Source organism: Aedes albopictus, chromosome 2 (assembly GCF_035046485.1).
Source record: "Aedes albopictus strain Foshan chromosome 2, AalbF5, whole genome shotgun sequence".
NCBI lineage: Eukaryota > Metazoa > Arthropoda > Insecta > Diptera > Culicidae > Aedes > Aedes albopictus.
Window position 1 is genome coordinate 393,238,425 of NC_085137.1, and position 22,587 is coordinate 393,261,011.

Consider the following 22,587-nt stretch of genomic DNA (forward strand, 5'->3'; position numbering starts at 1 on the left):
AATAGCTGACGGCAATCCAAAATGCTGGCTTGGCTCTTCATTTTTGATTTGATATGTTTTTTTATCCAATGAATAATTTTATGCCATCTGCTAGAATTTAACAAATTCTGTCGGAATGACTTTGGGAATTTTCTCAGAGAATTCCTTGAACCATTCCATTGTGAATGCCTTTGCTATTAGACAGGTATTTTATTTTGAAATGCTTTAGACAATTCCTTTGGGAAGTTCATAGGTAACATATTTGGAAATTATTTTCGTAAAATTTTCATCATTGCTTTTAAGCGTTTCTTCAGCAACTTCTTTGGTAGTCTCTTCTTTTTTTGACATGGCCAACTGTTGAAAATTCTCAAAACTTCTCAGACATTGTTTTGGAAATTCCTTCCGTGGTTTCTTCACCATATCTACCCCAAGCAACACACATGTTATAATAGAGTTACGACAGCGCAAGTTTTGGTTGTATAGAAGTTTATTTTACGTTATTCTTACATTGTGTTGAAATAACGTAAAATAAACTTCTATACAACCAAAACCTGCGCTGTCGTAACTATTATATAACATGTGTGTTACTTGGGACGGCAGATCCTTTGTAATCTTTTTCAGTATTACCGGTGAATTGATTAGGCATTTACATAAAAAAAAGTCATTGGAAAATTTTTCAACCATGTCTTTTGGAAACTTCTTCGGTTATTACGCTGAAAATCCATTTCGAAATATATTCAGCAATTTCTTAGGAAATTCATTTGTTTTTTGGGCAATTCCATTGACAATTGCTTTAACAAATTTCTTTGAGCATTTCTTCAGTAATTTCTTTGAACATTTCCTTCGGAACTTGTTTTCCTTGTTCTGTGATCGCTCGGACAAGTTGCTTTGAAATTTTCCAAGCAGTGGTTTTAGAAATGTCTTCCGCTATTCTATCGGTACATATATTCTTTGAGAAGTCTTTCGGAAATTTCTTAAAAAAAATCTTGTGCTATTTTTTTTAAATTTCATTAGTAACATATTTGTAATATATTTTTTTTCATTTTTAGGGAATTTATTCGGTTGATCCTTTGGCTGTTTCTTCGGCAATTCCTGTGAAAATGTCCTCGATAAATTTTTAGGCAGATTCGTTTGGAATTTCTTCGAATGAATGAAAAAATCCCTTGAAAATTCTTTATGAAATTATTTTGAAAATTGATTTGTACAATAATTCCGATCATGAATTCCTGAAATTCCAAAGAAATTGTCTGAGCGATTTCCAAAAGAATATCTGAAGGAATTTCCAAAGAGATTGACGAAGTAGATTCTAAATATTCTAAAAGAATTGTGGGAGGAATTTCTAAAAGAAATATCTGATAATATTCCAAACGAATTTATAGACGAGTTGTTGAAAAAGTTTCCTAAGAAAGGTTTGAACACCACTTAAAAGGAATTACTGAAGAAAATTCCTGAAGCATTCCCAAAAACAATTCGTCAAAGAGTTTGCTGAAGAAATCGGTAAAGGCATTGCCGAAACAGTTTCGAAAAGAAATTTTGGATAACTATCAAAAATGTAACAGAAAGAATTTCACTCAAAATATTTTCAGTACTTATCCAGCTATCAATTTTTCCTCAAAAGCATTATGGATTGTTTTGTTTCAACATCGTTAACTTCTGAAATCTATAATCATACTTATTTTGAAGCGTCCAACTATGTCGGTAATTTTTCAAAATATGCATCCCAAAATTATGGAAAATGTTTATTTTCACCAGAAACTGTGACACCCTTGGATTATATTTAAAGAAATTGTCCAATTAATATCCAAAGCAAAGACTAAAAAATTTCAAAGAAATTGTAAAAAAAAATCTAAAATATTACAGAAAAAGTAAACAAAGATTTATCAAAGAAATTGCTGAAGAAATTCCAAGAATTTTAAATCGTTTGCTGAAGAAATTTCTCAATTTGAAAAAAAAATACAATTAATGGGATAATTGCATTTTCTGAATCTACACGCCAAACTGGGCCGAAATCAAAATTTTCAAAATCGTAGACGAGAGTGACTTTCCTGGGAAGCCTACCAGACTGTCCACGGGAATGATGAACGGTCGAGAAACAGACATTTGTAAGGTACTGCATTGTAATAGGTCAGCCGACAACCGACATAAAAGAAATTCAAAATTTGTTCCAGGCCAAATTGCCAGTAATGTTCTAACGTGATTTCTAAATGAACTCCTGAATGGATTCCTGAAAGCATCTCTGGAAGAGTTTTTTGAAAGAATTCCTGGAAAAAATGTCTGCCATGAAAATTCCTGAAGAAATCAAAGAATGCTTTTCTGAAGAAATTCCTAAGGAAACACCCAATGAAACTCCTCGAGAAACCTCTTGTTGGAATACCTAGCAGAACCTCTTGCGATATTTTTTGAAGCATTCGTATTTAAAATAAATCCCTAATAAAATTCCTTAACGATTTTTCGAAAGAATTCCTGGAGGAATCCGTGGAGAAATTTTAGGGGGATTCTCAAATCAAGGAGGAATTGTTGAAAGAAAGAGTCCAGAGATTTTTTTTAAGGAATTCATGTAAGAGGAAACCGTTGGAGGAATTTCCAAAACAATCTTTGAAAGAATCGCTGAAGGGAATCCGTGGATTTATGAAGGATAAGATGTTCATTAAGGAAATTCTGAAGGAATCCCTGAATCTCTGGAAGAGTCATTAGATGATATCGTGAAGTTATCCTTAAAGGAGTCTTAAGGAATCCCTGAGAAATTGTATAAAGGAAACTTTGGATAAATTTTTGAAGAATTTGTGAATTTATGATTTTTTGAAAGAATCGTGGACGATTTTCCGAAGAATGTATGCAGCAATTTTGGAAACAATTCATGGAAGACTTTCTAAAGGAGTTATAGAAGAAGTATCTGGAGAAAATCATAGAGTCGCAGAAAACCCAAAGGAATTCCTAAAGGATTTTGTGCATAACTGGTTGAATTTATAAAGGACTCCCTACAGGAAGAATGACAGACTGAATTTAGCAAAGAGCAATCCATGGGAGAATTTCCTTCGATTTTTTTTTGAAATTATAAACAATCTCTGGAGAGTAATTTCCTACAAAAAGCTTTTTAGAAAAAAAATCTGGAATAATTTATGAAAAATCTCTGACATTTTCTAATAATATACTTAAAAAAATCCGAAGAAACCTCTAGATGATGTTTTTGAAGAAATCCATTCGGTGTTTTTTTCAAGAGAATTATTAAGTAGTTAAGTTAAGAATTAAGTAGTATCTGGAAAAATCCAAGCGAATGCTTAACCCACCAATACCCAAATTTTTGATTTTGATCTAAATATAATTTTTCGTTATTTAAAATAGATTTGAATATGTTTTGGAACATGATTCTTTTTAATTCTCGATTTTGTGAATTTAGGTTTTTGATTTTTCTAATTTTTATTTTTGAACATCCCCACACTTTTATATTTTTCCTGAAAGCCTATTCTGGATACGGAAGTTTTGAGAAGAAAATATTCAGAGATTTTATGATTATTGTTGAAATATTTTTAATTTTTTTCATGGAAAATAATTTTATAGTGTATTCAACTTCTTTAAACTATTTAACTATGATAGAATGATATGGAAAAAAATTTAAATGTGTTAATTGTAGCAATTCAATACAAACTAAACTTTGAGTTCTGAAAGGTGACTAAAACATCAATTTTTCAATGATTTTTTTTAAAAATGGTAATATCCTTTAAAAGACACCAAAAACTATTCTGAGATATATAGAACAGTCCTAAATATCAGCCAAAAAATAAAATTTTTTGATTGTCCACGCAACAAAAATTACAAAAATGCTCAAACTATACCGCGGGGTTGAGTATTAGAGGGTTAAAGGATATTTTAAAATAATTCAAAGAGGCATTCCTGAAGAGTCTTCGGAGAGATTAAAAAAAAAAAAAAAAAAAAAAGACGCGGACACCGTTTTCAGCCAGAGGCTGTACAGACTGAATGAAGCTTAACACTAGACAAGGGACAACACGAAGCATGCACCAGTGGACACGGAGACGAAACTATTCTCACGAAAAGCTTCAGCGCCCTTAGCGGGAATCGAACCCTCATCCCACAGCATGGTGCGATTAGAAGCTTGGTGACCCTAATCGCACGGCTACGAGGCTCCAAATGAAAATGAATATGAAGCTCTTCTGAAAAACTCGCGGAAAAATTTCTGATAGAATACATCTGAATTTTTAAGGAAATCCCTGGAAAAAAATTCCAAGAAAAATCCTCAAAAAAACAGTAGTGTTTTTTAAAGAAAACCTTTTACGAATTCCACAAAGAGTCCCTGAATATATTTGTAAAAAACTTCAGGGAGAAATTTCTAAAGCAATGCTAATGCATACAAGATTTCCTAGAAAAAAATCACATTGGAAAATTCCATATGAGACTTCACGAAGCAGTTTATGAAAGGTTCCAAATAATCACATAGACCACTTACGTAATAGGGTCTGGTACCATTTGGGTACTATTTTGGGCATTTGCCGCTATAACTAAGTCAATTTAAAACTGATTTTGTGGAGCGGACCTGGTGTGATGGTTAGAACACTTGACTATCACGCTGAGGACCTGGGATCGAATCCCACTCCCGACAAACTCACAAAATGTGAGTTCTTCCTTCGGAAGGGAAGTAAAGCGTGGGTCCCGAGATGAACTAGCCAAGGGCTAAAAATCTCGTTAATACAGATAAAAAAAAAAAAAAAAAAAACTGATTGATTTGAATTTTTGTATAGAGTTAGTGCCCAAAATAGCTGACCCTATTACGTAAGTGGTCTATGTGATTATTTGGAACCTTTCATAAACTGCTTCGTGAAGTCTCATATGGAATTTTCCTACCATAAATAAGACTTCTCTTCTCTTTGAGTGCGGATTTTAAGAAAATTGTCAAAACTCTCAAAGGAGATTTTTCATACACGTGTAAGAATGCCAAAACAATTAAAAAGGATTTGCCAAAATTGGGCACAAGAATACCGAATAAAAACATAGACGTTTTTCTGATATCTAGGTTACGGGGGGGGGGGATCCTTCTTTCACAAAAGAGCTTTTTATTACAAACAAAAAATCTTACAAATACAATGATCGAAAAATCCGATCGTTTACTATAAATACCCGAGCAGGAGAAAATAACTGTGCAATACAAAATTCAGGTATTCAAAATCCAATCCATAATTTATGCCATAATTGAATAATACCTCAAGCAGTTCTCAACACTAAACCAATAACTCGTTGAGGTATTTTATCAATACCTGCAAAATAACAAAATAATCTATTTCCAATACCTGGCTAATGGGTATGATACCTAAATTTGGAATGCTACAGTTTTGTGGCAGTTATTCATTCCTGCTCGGGAACAACAACAACCTAACCTTGCATATGAGATAAAATACCTAAAATAATAACTTGGGTCTTTCTAACAAGTATCTGGTTAATACTCGAGCAGGAGAAAATAGCAGAAAAATGCCAAACAAAGGTATGGAAAACCTGAATGAGGTATTCAGTAGACCTGCATAAGAGGTAAAATACCTTAAATAATAACTGGTGTGTATTCTGTGCATCCGAGATGAACCAGCCCAGGGCTGAAAATCTCGTAAATAATAAGATAATAATAATAATAATAATATTCTGTGCATAACATGTGAATAATGACATCAGGTATGGAAATACCTAAATTATATTCGGCGATATTTTCATACAAATAATGATTTTTCCATAATTGAATAATACCTCAAACAGTCCTCAACACCAAACCAATAGCTCGTCGAGATATTTTATAAATACCTAGAAAATACCAAAATTAGTTATTTTTAATACCAAGGTAACCGACCAATACCTCGTCTTGATGTGATACCTGACTTTGGTATGCTGCAGTTATGTGTCAGTTATTCATTCCTGCTCGGGTAATAACACCAGGTCTTGCAATACCTCAATGATAATCCACGATTTTTCCATACTAATAGCGATTTTCAATTATTGAATAATACCTCAAGCAGTCCTAAATACCAAATCAATCAAATCGGTCGGTTACGTAATACCTGCAAAATACCAAATTCTGCCATTTCCAATACCTCGATCACTTGGTCTTGGTATCCCGGGCAGAGGTGAATAGCAAATAACTAAAGAATAACATATTTTATCATCATATCTAAATTTGCAATCCTTTAGTTGTTTATGAATAGCTCAGGATGACACATAAATCACAAAACATGCTATGATTGTAAAACTTGTAATTGACGAGTTGTTATTGAAAAGTATTATAACATAATAATAACAAAAAATATCACTATCAAACTATCAGCGATAATATCAAAACAATAACATAATTTACCATCATATTGAAATATGTTATTATTCTAACATTCTTTTTGCTATTATTTTGCTACTACAATGGCAAAATCAGTTATTCTTTAGTTGTTATGCCATACAAATTTAGTTATTATTTTTGTTATTTTAACTTTTATTTCAAACAAATTAATATCAAATTTTGCCATTCAAATATTCTATTTTAAAGGTAAAATTTGCCTTCGTTTGCTCTACCCGGGTTCCTACAGTTATGTGGCAGTTATTCGTTCCTGTTTGGACAAAACAACTGATTCAGCCACGATTGTATATTTTGTTATTATTATTTATTGTTATTCAACACAATAACACATTTTGCAATTATAACATTTTTTGTTCTTAACGAGCTATTTAGTGTTTTTCGTTATTATTTAGAATAACAAAATGAGATATGATGGCAAACTTGTTGTTATGCTGTTCTTGGTTTGTTTTTTGCTTCTGCTCGGGTAGGTGGTACTAACATTTTTACGCCGCAAATATTAAAGTTAGAATATGGCGTCTCTGGTGATAATTGCAGGAAAAACACTAATCTACGAGTTTGCCGAACACCACATTTTAATAATCGGATACGGCTTCTGAACTGAGTGCAAAGAAATCAGTCAAACGTTTGCCAGGTGATCGGAAGCATCCTTGTGAAGGATATTATTCCTGTAATTCCAATTTTTGAAATAAAAATTTTTCTTACATATAGGGCGCAAGTCAATTGAAATCTGACAAAGGTTATTTTCTATGTTTTTGAGAGCGTAGAGTATGAGTAAAAATATCATTTTTTTAAGGAACGTAGTCTTATGATGGGATTAAGAGAATATTTGTTTTGATATGAAGAGCCGGTTACTCAGTGAGTAACTTACAGTAACCTCGATAACACCACTGGGCGTGGGTTCGATTCCGTGGCACGTGGATATCATTTCACGTAAAGAACATTACATTGTTTATAAGGACTTATCAATCTGGAAATGGAATATCATTTATCGCAACACGTTAGTTAACACCTCTTGCAAATATGAAGAAATGTGTTTGGATGTTTTATTGAAACGAGTGTTGCTTTTAGTAAGTTTATTGATGTGTTAAAAATTCAAACGTGCAATATTAATTTCAAAAGCAAAATACTTACGATTGATACTCGCCAAAGTCTGCCAAGGCTTCATAGCTAAGACGTGGAAAAGTGTCAATCAATGAGTTGATATTTCATTTGAAAATTGAACAGTCCTTATGATTCAATGTGTGGTGCAGAATTTTGTATAGAATGACATTATAGTTTTTGTTTTGTTGGAATCATTTTGATTCAAACATGAATTGTGAAAAATCTTAGTTGCAGTGAAACCAAGTGTTCCGAAGATGTTTTTGCTGAACAAATTCTGATAATCAATGTAATGTTAATTTAATGTAGCTTAGATGGACTTACCCTGCTTTCCGAACCGCTCCGGTACAGTTGAACGATGCTGCGGCGGTGCCAGTGGCTTTCGCTTTGTACGGTGAAGCCATCACACTTTCACCGTCGTCCTCATCTGACACGGCCGTCGTCAAGCTCATACGATCATCGTCGGAAATCTGCAAAATGGAGATTAAGTAATGGTTTAGTATTTGCGGGAATGGGTGGTATGATACTATAAAATATTACGATCTATGTTTAGTATTGAAAATGATAGCTCCAACGGTTGACTCGCATGTAAGTAAAAGTGCGATAAGGGAAACACAAATTGAGTGTTCGCGGTTAACGGATATTATTGCCCTGAAGATGTCCTTCTTACATTGTGGAATTGGATTCCGCATATGGTTTGCGATTTTTCCAGCGTTTTTGTTTCGTCAGATAAGAGATTGTGAGAAGTGTAAGCTTCCGTGCCGATAACGGGGATTTGTTCCAATGCATCCAGATGTCGTTCAATGTCATACATAAATGTGTTTCGCTGGAATGGAACTAGAAAAGAGAGAAACACAATGCCCTAGTACTGTCCTGGGCGTCGTCGCAGCCAGCAGAGAGTGTTCTCGTGGTTCTCGTGCATTCATTGATTTGTCACGATTCAGCAATAATCTTTTATATGACAATATAAAACTGCACACTCGGTTGCATTCGTAGCTATACTTTCTCTACTCTAGGAGCTACACCCAGAGAAAGGTTTTTATGTGGAAATCATGAAGTTCTTCCCTTGGAACTTCTTCAATTTTACTTTCTTCTCTTTTACTTGTGTTTTTGCGATTTTTCGAATCTTTTATTGTAATTGGGTGTTATTTCTGAAAACAAAAAGAATAGCAATGAACGTTATTGTTTGGGTGTAGCAGCACCTTCGCTCAATGTACCATCCTCTGGCGTATCATGTAGCACATTGTGAGATAGTTGTTTTTTTTCCTACCCAACGCAATTGTAAAATCTACTCCTATGATGGTGGGTCGCCACGCTACTGATCCGTTAGCACTATAAAATCTTTCAGAGCTTGAACGAACAATGATTGGTGGTGGTGGTGATGGTAGATGGTGGATCTGGTTTGAAAGCTTCTACATCGTGGTTGATTGCATTTCATGGACTGGGGTTGTTCGGATTAGGAGTCCATATCCCTCTTGAAAATGGATTACGGATCGGGAGATTTGCTGACCTACGATATAGATAGTAGGTTAGGTGGCAATGGGGTTTGCGGCAGTAATCTCAAAGCTCCGCATGGTAGAACATCATTGTACGTTGGAATGATTTTCGAATCATATGGCTGGTAATTGCTATGTTGAACGGATTGTCAACTGCTCCGTAATCATGTGGATTTGCAGCAGATTTGATACCTGTTAGGGCCCATGGAAGTTCTGAAAGAGATCGAATCAGATATTTCCTTAGAAATTAGGATTTTTCCAATGCCACTTTGAGATCCTCTTCAAAATAGTTTAAGATTTTCTTTTTTCAAGCAGCTTTTCTCAAGTAATTGTAAAAATTTCTTCATGTAACCCACTGAACTGAGTATGTAGGGAAGAAATCTGAAGCGTCATATACGCTAATTCCTGTCATATCAGGCGGAAAATAGCCAATAATCACAGATATCCCAGCTTACTTTCGCCAATGGCTCATAAGAAGGAAGTTGAAAGATGTATCAGATCAATAACCAGCCTCTGAAGCACTGGAAATCGAATAATTACGCAAATTTTCACGTTTCAATTTCACTAAACTTACTAGTTGCATTTTTTCTCGTTTTACGTACGACGAAGCCAACCGCTCCAAATCAGCAGCTAGCCGAACTGTTTTTCATCATTGTTCAATTTTCACTTCGCCAGAATCACTCCTTCAATTCCCACCCCACAAAAGCTCTGTGGGACTTCCAAGTTGGATTTCACTGCTGCAGAATGCAGCAAAAGCTCTTCATTCAATCAAATTAATTGCTTGTTTCCGTCGGTTAAATGTTTGCTTGCCATTGCCTTCGTCTATAGGCAGGTTGCAAGAAAATGTGTACGTGGATTTTCTGCATACGAAATATCTTATTTTACAACCACAGAGAAAGATTTCTTCGTTGCGATGTGATGGCGTGTTATGATCTGGTGGGCAAGCATATTGAAATATTTTAGTCGTTATCTATCTCATTGGATCAATGATTCAAACTTTTCTACCATTAACCTAATGTGAACAAAGGCGCCACTGTATATGGACATTAGCATTGTAGCCAGGGATGCCAGATGATGTTTTGAAAAATCTGTATCACTAATTTCAAAAATCTGTATCCCATACAAAATTTGGGAGAAAAATCTGTATTCCATACAAAAATAAAATAGCCTCTCTAGCTCAAAAATCTGTATTTCATATAAAACGAAATCTGTACGGATGCTCAAAAATCTGTATAATACAGATAAATCTGTATATATGGCATCCCTGACTGTAGCAGCAGTCGATATATGTCAAACACACAAGGCTACGGTGGCGCTATCGGTTCATTCCCTAGCAATCGTTTAGTATTTAGTGATGCATTTAAAAGTTTCTGCTCAATCGTACTTTGAATAGGGTAAGTGTGCCCATCGTTGTGGTATTAAGGTAAATTCATTTTAAAAACAATGATCGTACCATCTAATGAAGGGTTGCAAAACGTTAGTTGGTAGTTTTCAATCCAAATTTGCTTGGAAAAATATAAAAACTATCGTTTCTCTCTGTTTTCGATCATAAATCGCTTACCACAACATTAGGCACACTGTTCCTATTATGGAGGTAAAATTTAATTTTGGTTCCTATTGTTGTGGTATCCCATTGAAATCATATGGGATATTGCAACATAAGGAACACTACCGCAACAATAGGAACACAGCAGCAAAAAATTTAAGGAAAATATTTTTTTTTAAATAGGTTTTTGGACAAATCTTAAGCACACAAATGGTGCAATCTCATAATTTAAGCACAATACATCTATTAAAAATGCCTTTTGGTAACATTTCAGTCGAAAAAGTGCTGAATTGCCACTACCGCAACATTAGGTACTACCACAACGAAGGGAACAATTACCCTACATGATTTAATTTGGATTGCGAAGAGTTTAATTGACTTTTCGAATATACACCTATGGTCAAATTACACTTTTTGACCATCTTATGTACCATAGTGTCACGTAAAAGGTGTGCCGTGAATTACCCCTTCTCCAGAAATCCCTTACAAAGAATCTCCAGAGGCCAAAAACTACCCTGAAATAACTACAATCTTTTCAGAACCTTGAATTTCTTCAAATTTCTTTAAAAAATATGAGAATTATGTACGGAATAACGGAAGTTTGGATATTGAAGAGCTTCGGACTTAAAATGGAGGCTGCATTTGTTGTAGGGAGGTTGAACAGTGGATTCATAAAGAGTTTTCACATGTAGCTGCAACAATAACAGGTGTAGTGGCTATCAGTAATTTGTAACTTTTAATCACTAACTATTGCGATGACTCTATGTTAAAGCATAATTATTTCACTACATAACACAAAAATGGTTTTATGCTCAATATGACCACACTATCAAAATAACAATATCCTTCAAGAATGGCTAGAAGTTTCCAGATCATCCGGGCAGAACCAATAAATGATTTTCTACAATTGAAATGTTTCTCAAAAATACTTCAAATATTATGTATACTTTTTTTACGTTTTTAGTAACACGGTTCGTGATTGTCAAAAACACAATTCTTAGCTACAATTTTGCAGTTGACAAACAACTGCAGCAAACTTTTTTTTCTCTGACATATTTCAGCCCGGTCTTGTTGTTCAATTAGGCTTTAACAGTTTTTATACTAATACCAACAATACATTTTCGCCACAGTTTTGTAACTCCGACGTGTATCTGGCAACTCACAGGTTCTGAAATCCATATACGAAAGCAAGAGTGACACTTTCGTCACTCGGAACTATACGTTCCAGAACTTGTGAACATAATAACACACTTAGCGGAATGATTCATCCTCGGTGACGCGTTTTCGATATCCCAACAAAAAAGGATTAGTTTCATCGATGAACCTATCCGGAACTAGTTTGGGATTTCTCCAAGGAATTCTCTCTGGGATTCCTTCAGGAATGTTTCAGGGATTCCTCTGGGTTATCTCGTACCATTTCGCTTGGTTATCACTTAGAAATTAATAAGAAGTTTTCGAAAAAAGTATTTCTGACTCCTGAGATTCCTCCAGGAGTCTATGAGTTTCCTTCTGGAAGTTTGTCAGATGTCTCTTGTTCAATTTATTCTGGAGTTTCTTCAGGACTTCCACCAGGAATCGGAATTGATGAAGTAGATGTGTGAGTTATTGCCAAAATCTTCTTCGAGTTTCTCCAAGAGTTGTTTTTGCGTTTCACCAAGATCTTTCTTCTGAAATCCCTTCTGGTTTGCTTTTATTTGGATTTTTTACGGGGATTGTCCCCAGATTAATTTCTGAAATCTTTCCTGAAATTCTTTCTGATATTCTTCCAGGAGTTCCTTTTATGATTCCCCCAGAAATTCTTCCTGAAGCTCATCCAAATATTTTGAATATAGGTTCTTCTAGGATAATTTTAAGAGTTCCTTCTGGCATTCTTCCAGGAAATCCGTCTGGGACTCGTCCAAGGATTTTTTTTTTCAGAAGTCCTTTCAGGGATTCCTGCAGTTTTGTTTTGGTATGTGTGCAGGAGTCCCTTCTAGAGCTTTGTTTTTGAATTCCTAACGGAGTTTTTTTTTGCTGGTTTCTGTCTATAATATAGGAGGTGATTGTAAGTGAAGTACCTTCTGCAAATCCTCCAGCAGTTTCATATGAAAACCCTCCAGAAGTTCTCATGGAAATTTTCCACGAATTATTTCTGGGATTCCTCCAGAAATTTATCCTGATAAGCCTCGAAGAATTTATTCTGGGATCATAGAGGTACTTTTTATTCAGCAATTCTTAAATGGAATCTTCCAGGAGTTCCTCCTGGGAATCATTCAAGCGTGCCTGGAGAAATCCCTAGATCGAATTGCTGAATCCCAGACTACGCTCCTGAGGGAATCTCCAAGAATTTCCTAGAGAGATTCCAAAAAAAACATAAAGGAATCCAAGGTCCCTGTCAAAATTCCTGAAAGGATTCTCAAATCCAAAATGGCAAAAATGGTAAATGGTTCTAAAACAGTTGACTTCAATCTATGGAGATGGAGAAAAAAATCTGTAAGAATTTCTAGAAGGATGTTTTCAACTTCTTTTTTTTCAATATTTTTGTATTTTTTTACGGACCTCTAGGTATTCTTGAAGGGTATTGGTATTAGAAATATTGAACAGAACCTCTTTTGGGCATATACAAGGTCCATCATTTGTGTGTTTTTAGATAAAATTAGTTCTCAACCATGAAAGTTTTATCTGATGGTGCTATTCATATGCGTTTTCCCCTAAAAAAAGATTTAAAATATCTTGTCTGGAAGCTGAGATATTACGCTTTTCGTGAATGGATAATATTGCAAATATTTGCAAAACTTTGTATATTGATCTTTGTGACATGAAAGCTCTTCATGAATCTACTGATAACCATCCCAGAATAAAGAAAAAATAATCCATGTTTGAACTGACTTGAACATCGAACAAGTAAAGCTTTTATTTTAAGCCTAACCTTTTTTTTATTTTACATACATTGTGTCATAGAAACCAATATACAAAGTTTTGCAAATATTTGAAATTTTATTCATTCACTAAAAGCGTGATATCTTAGCATCTAGACAAGATATTTTAAATCTTTTTTCGAGAACTAACGTATATAAATAGTATTTTCAGATTCAACTTAATTTTTTTTCCATTTTTTTATTAGATTTTAAATAGACCTCTTATAAGATCAATAAAGGTTCTGCCGTCAATAAGAACACACTATTTCAAAAAACAAGCGACGGCGCAGGAAGGAGAAAAAAAGTTGTGTGCTATTCAGGGATCACAGGGCTGTGATACCAAATTGTCTAATGAAAAATGTTAATAGGTAATTCGGCACCGTTAAGCTTTTGGGCGTATGGGCCTACAAAATGAAGAATTTGAAAAAAAAAAAATCAAAAACCAATACCCTTCTAAAACGCCTAGAGGTCCTTTGAAAAATACAAAAATATTGAGAAAAAAACAGAGCTTGATTTTTTTTTACAAAAAACGTTTTTTTCCAATTTTTATGAAAGGGTATTTTTTTAAATTGCCCTGGTGGAACCTCTAAACATTTTTTTACAAAAATGCTTTAAATATGCATATCTTTCATTTAAGAGTCAAACACCTTAACGTTTCGAACATTGTTTAGTTTTTGGGACAGTCTACTCTAGGAGTCTCCAAAAAGGAACACTAGTGAAGTTGTAGTAAGACAAAAAAAAAACAACTAATGACAAAAGCTTGATTCAACTATCCAGGGTAATTTTTACGATCTGTTATGGTTTTATATATAGCACCAATATTGATTTTTATGATGGACGACTATGTTTTACTTGTGAAAAGTAAAAAGTAGCAAAATTCATTGGTATATGGGTTGCCCTAAGTTTGTGCGGTCCATCACTATTAGTGTTGGTACAAAGTTTTGTTTCAATACCTCGATTTCATGGCAAGTAGCAATGCATATTGGTTTTCCAGTTCTCACAATTGAGAGGTGACGTAAAATCGCTTTCATTTCATAAATCTGTGAGGTGACACATTTGTGTGTATACTGTATAAATGCTCACGATTACATGGACCACATCGCATACCAAAGTCAATCCCTGGTCTATGCAACTATCAATTCCTTCCTACAAGGATGTTTTCGATCACCTGGCAATCATTTGACTCATTTGTCTATAACTCAGTTCAGAAGCCTAAAATTAAAATGTGATGTTCGACAAACTTGAAGATGAATGTTTTTCCGCCATATTCTAACTCTTATATTAACGGCGTAAAAGTGTTAGTACCACCTACTCATACTAAACGATCGGAATTTTCGATCGTTTAGTATGAGTAGGTGGTACTAGCGTTCTCACGCCGTATATACGAGAGTTAGCATTTGGCGTCCTTGGTGATAATTGTAGTTAAAACATTTATATTCAAGATTGCCGAACACCACACTTCAATATAATACTTCTGAACCGAGTTATAGACAAATGAGTTAAGTGATTGTCAGCGTCAGGTGATCGAAAACATCCTTGCCTCCCTGCTAACAAAACTCCTGCCCGCGTCAAATGTGGAGGGTCCAGTAGTACATAAATTCCTCTAGTAGCAACGGTTGTTTAACTAACATCCCTTCTTTTCCCCAGTAGACCGTTAGGACGTAGCCATCGCCATTATTGACCTAACAAAGTTTGAGCTCTTGAAAGGTGTACATTGAGGATGGTAGGAAATTCCAAGCCCCAAGCCTATCTGGGTCTCATGGAAAATTCGCTAGCTCAGGTCAATCACGAAGTAGCAACTACGAAGTGTACGGTCACCAATGCTCATGCTCAAGCTCATGTAATTTATACTTTTTTAATAAGAATGTTTTCATTATTGTGACCTTATGTCTCCACACTTTTACGTCCGACCCTGTGAACAACAAACACAGGGTAAATTTATAAAACCTAAACCTAAATTTAATAGATATTTTAAGCGAATCTTCTTTGATCCCTATTTTAAATTTGAATACAAGTTTTATGTCTGTCTAATGTAATATCAGGTAAATGAAGCATTGTACCAGAAAGCATTTGACTATTCTAGCTCTGTTTACTTACAAAATATGCTGATTTGCAAAATCAAGTGTTGTTGACAGGGGTTCCGGGTCATTTGACCGAACGCCATTTGGCCGAAAGCCATTTAGCCGAATGCCGTTTGGCCGAATGCCGTTTGTCCGAAAACTGAATGATGAACTTAAGTGATCATGCCACTGTTCCCTACATCAGTATAACTCGAATGAACAGCCTATGATTCAAAGAAGCAAACAACTTTGATAAAATATTGGCAGTTTTAACGCCAACTAACCGCTGAATCACAAAACTAGAAGCAATAGCATATGATTAAAAAAAGAAAATTTTCTGCGGATCATAATGGTAGTTGGAATGTCAAAAATTTTCTCTGGATTCTTTTGATCATAATTCGGTCAAACGACCCATTCGGCTAGATAGCATTCGGCCAATTGGCGTTCGGCCAAATGGCCGGCCACCGTTGATAAATGTGAATGGGATACCAGATGCTTACACCTTAACGAAAAAGACATCAATTAAGCTCTAAACTGCGGTTTTTCTTTTTAAGGCTACAAATTGTACAGCCTACAATACCCCATTGGATCATTTCATATCACTCTCCTCTATCATCAACTCAACCACCCACGGCCCGCATTAGGGCCGATTTCGACTTTGATGTTTAAATAATGAACGTTCCTTCTGTATACCTTCGGGAATCCTATACGTACGTACGGTTGCTCGGTGGTCTTTTTGTATAATTTTATCCACTCCCTTCAATTGCTGCCCGCCCTCCTTACGGATGCAGGCAGGCAGGTGTGCCTATAGGTATGTATATGTCAGCGGCGGAGTAGGACGAGGTAACCTTCGAGACAAACCACCCTCTCGTAATGGCCTTTTTTCGGCTCAATTTCTTGGACCGCGTAATCGTTTGTTGTTCCGCCGTTGCGTTGTTGGCTGGTTCCGCTCGCTAATATTGTTTTAGCCGTTGGGCTTAATCTTCGGTGGAGAATGCAAGCAACGAAATGGAATGAATCGGGAATAAAAATATTTTCGAAAGCATTTTTAGCCTGAGACTGGGTTTTGTCCCTCCGGCTCGTCATCGGTTCGTAGTGGTGTATAAATAATCTCAGGTGAACGTTTCAACCATCGTGTAAAACATGTTCCAATTAAGACACGCACATAAAAGCAATTTCGAACTTTATACCGTAAGGAAGCAACTGACGTCTTTTCAAAATGTTGTTCGCTTGCATAGAATATTGAAACACCAAGTGTCGTCCAAAAGGACCAAGTAAATGCAAATTTTCATTGATAGAATTCAGCAAATGTCCCAGAATCAGAAGAACATTTGGTTTTCGTTAAAGATTCTTAGCCCTGCAGTGTCCTCAGTGCTCCAGTTCAATAACACTTTTAACAACTATGAATCAGTGATAGAGCAAAACCACAATTCAACAAAATGTTTGAACAATTCCAACATTGTAAAAATGTGATGGAACCACAACGGAGTCAAAAATAAAACGCAATGCAGAGCGAACATTCCCTCGTCGTCTCCTGTGGAGTATGTTGACTTGCCCTTTTTCTATGGAGCAACGTATATGTAAGCACGTACCGAGCCCTTAGAGAGGAAGCATAGTACGGAACCGGAAGCCAAGTGCGGGGGCGACACAAAGATACAGATAACTAGACGGCGACGACCAGGGAAGGGCTGCTGCCGCCGCCACCGGGGAAACGGAAAAGCACTTTGCACTACACCCGGGGAGAACCCGGGAAGAGATTGTCAAGTAACACAAATATTTGTAGCCTGAAAGCACAATGTTCGGCTGCGCTCGGTCGGGGCTAAAGCTGCTACTTTTAGTGACGTAGTTTCCCGTTCCTCCGCAGCTAGCCGAGCTCAGCCGAGTGGAATTGAATACGAGATGATGTTTGTATAGTTTTTAGTGTTCTTCCTCTAGTGTCTAGTGGTGGGTGGGTTGGTTTGGTGCCGAGCATGCATTTCTCGTTTTCTCCGGAACCGCCCAGCTCCGAAATCTAAAACTCCCCCTTCGCCGCCCGTCCTTCGTATATGATCCCTATTCCGAGATAAGGTAAAGGGGGATCTCGCATCCTCTGCGCCGAAATACAAAGTGCCCGCTCCAGTGGGGGTAGATAAAGTTAGTTTTAAAATGTCGTTATTTGTTTCATCCAATCCAAACGCGGCGATGGAAGTGGGATTTTTCCGTTTTCCCAGCGATCGGAATCGGCGGCCGGCATATGGTGCTGACGGATGCTCACGAGGGAAGAATAAATAATCGTCAACAAACTGCATTTAAGTTGTGCAGTCGGACGTGAAATACGTGTGACGACTGGAGGGCTGAATAAATAATCGGGCAATTCATCAAAAGGTTGGAAAACACATGTTTGAGTCCTTCAGCCTCATGCGATACGATATATTATGCGATCTTCATGTCTAGTCTTTGATGCTGGTTTTCTGACTGTAGGAGGTCATCAAACGCAAAAAAATATAAATTAACGCATTTTAGAAACTCTTTTCATTATTTTAACCATACCCTACTAGCTTAACTAAGCTGCGCCTAGCTTACCCAAGTTACAATTGATATTCCGATTAATAACACGGAGAAACAGACGTCACACTCTACTCGCTTCCCATCGATTATCTTTTTAACTGTTGATTCAAATATGATTAGCATTGGGCGAACATATTTAAATTGGTAACAAATGTCAAAATTTGGAACTCTGCAACAAAACTCATAAAATTTATTGTTTTTTTCTTTTTAGATTACTCTATCTTTATTGAGAAAGTCACAAACCTGGGTAACCTAGAGTGGCACTTGTAGCTCATACCTGCATACAGGGGATAGACAAAATGATCGGGACAGGCAAAATTTTCATTTTCCAAAAAATGTTCAACTAGCTGTAACTTTTCGAAAAGTGCATCAAATATTCTCAAATTTTTATTGTAAGTTCTTCAACTAGTTGTGTATCAGTGGACAAAATTCGGAAAAGATCGGACAATTCTTCACGAAGTTATAAAGATTTTTGAAAAAGATAAAATTATCCGATAGCCAACTTTGACCTGTTATATCTCCGGATTCAATGAACCGATTGCAATGAAATTTTGACCATTCATGACTTATATAATGAACTCTGGAAAACATTTAACTTAACTTGAAATTTTTAACAAGCGAAAAAGTTATAGCGATTTTATTTTTTCCACGATTTTTTAGTAAATTGGTCTATTTTTAATGTGCATCCCATTACTTTTTCAATTTATTGGCGGCTATGTTGTTACTTTCCTTCAAAACGCATTTATATATAAGTCAATTAGAGGGAAACTAAATGAACTATAATTTGCATCTTGAATTTTGAAACGATGTTGATGTTTTGGATAATTTGGTGTTTTTAGAAAAATAATCTAATCGTTATAACTTTCTTCCGTGTTAAGAATATTAAGTTAAGGCAATGGTTTTTCATAGCTCATTATATAAGTCATAAATGAACAAAATTTCATTGCATTCGGTTCATTGAATCCGGAGATATAACAGCTCAAAGTTGGCTATCGGATAATTTTATCTTTTTCAAAAATCTTTATAACTTCGGGAAGAATTGTCCGATCTTTTCCAAATCTTGTCCACTGATACACAACTAGTTGAGGAACTTACAGTAAAAATTTGAAAATATTTGATGCACTTTTCGAAAAGTTACAGCTAATTGAACATTTTTTGAAAAGTGAAAATTTTGCCTGTCCCGATCATTTTGTCTATCCCCTGTATATTTCAAGATGTAAATGGAATACCTCCAAATCATTCTATCGCAAAAAAAGAGTTCAGTTGAGACGAATACAATTTTAAACTATTTGACTAAAGATGATCCTATGTTGGGACGGCAATGTTTAAGGATTCTTAAAAACTTTCTTGAGCTTAAATCATCGAATCTACATGCACAACTTGTGCGCTTAAATGATTGAATGAAAGTCATGCTTGCAGAGACTCATGCAACTGTGTGCTGACAAGTGGTAAGTTCAATGCATGATTAAGAATCTGTGAGAGCCTCTTGAGTATAAGTCATCTGATCTGCAATCATAATCAGTCTGGAACGCCTTGATTCTCTTCTGAAACCACCTGAAATGTATATGAAACTCTTAAAACCGTCGCTGTAATCGCCATGAAGCTCATCACAAAAGCAGTGATCAAAAATGTGTTTCCAGAAATTGTAGGCCTCCTTTACCCTCCTCAAAATCTCCTGGAACGCCTATGAGTCTTTTAGAAACCCTCGGAAACGCCTGCGCAACGCCTGTGAAACCCGCCAAAAATCCTCTGAAGCATTCAGAAATGCCATCGAAATCCTCCTGAAACCCCCACGGACCCCAATCAATACACCTAAACCCCACCCTGAAAACGGCTACGTAGCGCCTCTGGAATGTGTCAAAAATCCTCTGAAGGATTCTGAAATGCCTTCGAAATACCCCTAAAACCACCACGGACCAATATAGCGCACCTGAGACCCTTACAATCTCCCGAAAACGCCTACGTACCGCCTGCGTAATGCCTCTGAAATTCACCGAAAAGTCCTTCGGACCCATGTAAGGCACCTGAGACCCTCAGAAACCCCCTAGGCGTTTTGTACCGCTTGCGTACCGCCTCTGAAATTCATCAAAAATCCTCTGAAGCATTCTGAAATGCCTTCGAAATTCTCCTAAAACCCCCTCGGACCCCATGTAACGCACCTAAGACCCTCAGAAATACCCGAAAACGCCTACGTAACGCCTCTGAAATTCAACAAAAATCCTCTGAAGCATTCTGAAATGCCTACGGAATTCCCCTAAAACCCCCTCGGACCCATGTCAGACACCTGAGACCCTCAGTAACCCCCGAAAACGCCTACGTAACGCCTGCGTAACCCCTCTGCGATTCACCAAAAATCCTCTGAAACATTCTGAAATGCCTTCGAAATCCCAATGAAACCCCTTCGGACCCCATGTAACGCACCTAAGACCCTCAGAAATCCCCGACAACACCTACCTAACGCCTACGTAACACCTCTGAAACCCGCCAAATATCCTCTGAAGCATTCTGAAATGCCTTCGAAATCCTCCTAAAACCCCCTCGGACCCCATGTAACGAAGCTAAGACCCTCAGAAATCCCCGAAAACGCCTACGTAACACACAAGTAACGCCTCATGACTCACTTCGAATCTCTAGGGCACTCGCCCTTCTTAAACTTCTTTGCAATCTTGAAATCCATTTAGGTAATAATCTGAATCCATTTTGGTAAAAATTCAATTTAGGCAGTCCCGACTGATGCCTAGATCAGTAATCCTCAGGCCCATTTTCTCAACTGCTCGTATACACATTTGTAAAATTGTTTACTTAATGTCGAAGACTCGAAACTAAATTATGATACAATGAGTTATCAAACAACGTTTATAACATAATGAGATATATTTGAATTATAGTATTTTGAAATACCAAGGTTGTTGAAAATGATTATATTACAATGGGTTATAAATATGGTTTGTTATAATTATGCTATATTTTTGTTGCAGTTTTCTAGTCGGGCAGTGGTTAAGATGATAACCATGTGTTTTTGCCTACAAAATGTTTGACAGCTCATCATTATTATTTTTTTCAATCCTGAATGAACTCAATGACAGGAAAAGTTCAGGAGGAAATATCATTCATTTGTTGAGATTGTAGAAGCATAAAATTAATGCGCTTCAAAAACCGCGAATATCATCATCATGAAATAATTATGCTTTATTTTCCATACCTAAATGTTATTTTCTTATTCAATATGGCGACAAAAATAACCAGAAAAAATCGAACCTATGTAAGATGGCCAGTATTATCATGGCTTCTGCCCAACTACCAACAGATGTTACTAATCAAATTGAACGCCATCTGTTGAGGGTTCTGGCAGTTTTATTGCTGGTTTAAAACGGTATTAAATTTCTCATAGCGACAGTGGCGTAGCTAGGAATTTGGGGGCCCGGTGCGGAAGCAAATTGGTAGGCCCCCATGAAAATTACATAATATGTACATATTTTACAATGATAAATCTGTACATTTAACTGTCGAATAATCTCACTGTTATATTTTGTACAAAACTTTGAAAAAATCTCGCTAGAAGTATTCTAGTGATGCTGGCAGTTATGGCCAACGGAAGGTTAAAAATTATCTATCTTATCTTATTTTCTGTTTTCCTTTATGATTTTTTTCGGGAGCGCGAGATTTTTTTTTAAGAATTATGCTGAAAATGTTTTAACAATTTATTTAGAAATTGCACCAAATAATCATTTATAAACGCTTTCAAAGATTGCTTTACTTTTTTCTTAAAGAATTTTTTCTTGAAGAATAATTTGTATTCAAGAAACTTTTAAGTTGTAAATGCAAGGTTATTATTGTTATTATTGGCTCTTTATTATGGGGATTTTCAGCCCGAGGCTGGTTCATCCCCGCTAAATGCAAGGTTATCGTTCAGTATTCCTCTAAAAGCACTCCTTCAGGAATGATATTATTATAATTAGCCTTATTAATGAGGCTTTCAATTCCTTGGCTGGTTCACCTCAGACATGCAGGAATGTTTTCAAAATACTACAGAGTAACTCAAAAGATTCTTGCAAAGGTTTCATCAAGTATTTCTCGAAATATTAGTTAAAGAATCTATCAATTATATTCTGAGGATTCATCTAGAAGATCATCTAAAGAATTCTTTCAAAATTCCAGAAAAAATACTACAAAAAATCATCAAAAATACTACAATCAAATCATCAATCATCAAATACAAAAATCATCATTTAGAATCAGATGTTCTTCCAAGAAATTACATCGGGATTCCCTCAGAGGAAGAGAAGCCCATCTAGGGTTTCTTTAAACATTCTTCCGTTTCTTTCTGAGAATCCTCTTAAGGTGAATATGGAACGAAGCCACATCTTGAATTTTCAAAAGCACAAATCTGAAGAACCAAGTATCGCACTATGCTGAAAAGTTGATCGATTGGTCACCACCAGCGGGTGACCAATCGATCAACTTATCAGCTCGATGCGATGTTTGGTTCCTCAGATTTGTGCTTTAGAAAATTCAAAGTGTGGCTTCGTTCTATATTCACCTTAATATTCCTTTGGTGATTTTCCATAGATTCTTCAAGTATTTCTCAATTCTTCCCTCAAATAACTCTTTTAGATATTTCGCC

General features: G+C 36.0%; 1 protein-coding gene across 2 annotated transcripts in view; it reads right to left on the bottom strand.

Moving 5' to 3' along the window:
- The window catches only part of LOC109404936 (protein still life, isoform SIF type 1), a 417,832-nt gene that overhangs the window by 35,568 nt on the left and 359,677 nt on the right, over positions 1-22,587 (bottom strand). For both annotated transcript variants that reach the window (XM_029879169.2, XM_062853220.1), the window contains one exon: positions 7,742-7,887. In XM_029879169.2, coding sequence (XP_029735029.2) covers positions 7,742-7,887 — 146 coding nt within the window. The remainder of the gene's footprint in view (positions 1-7,741; positions 7,888-22,587) is intronic.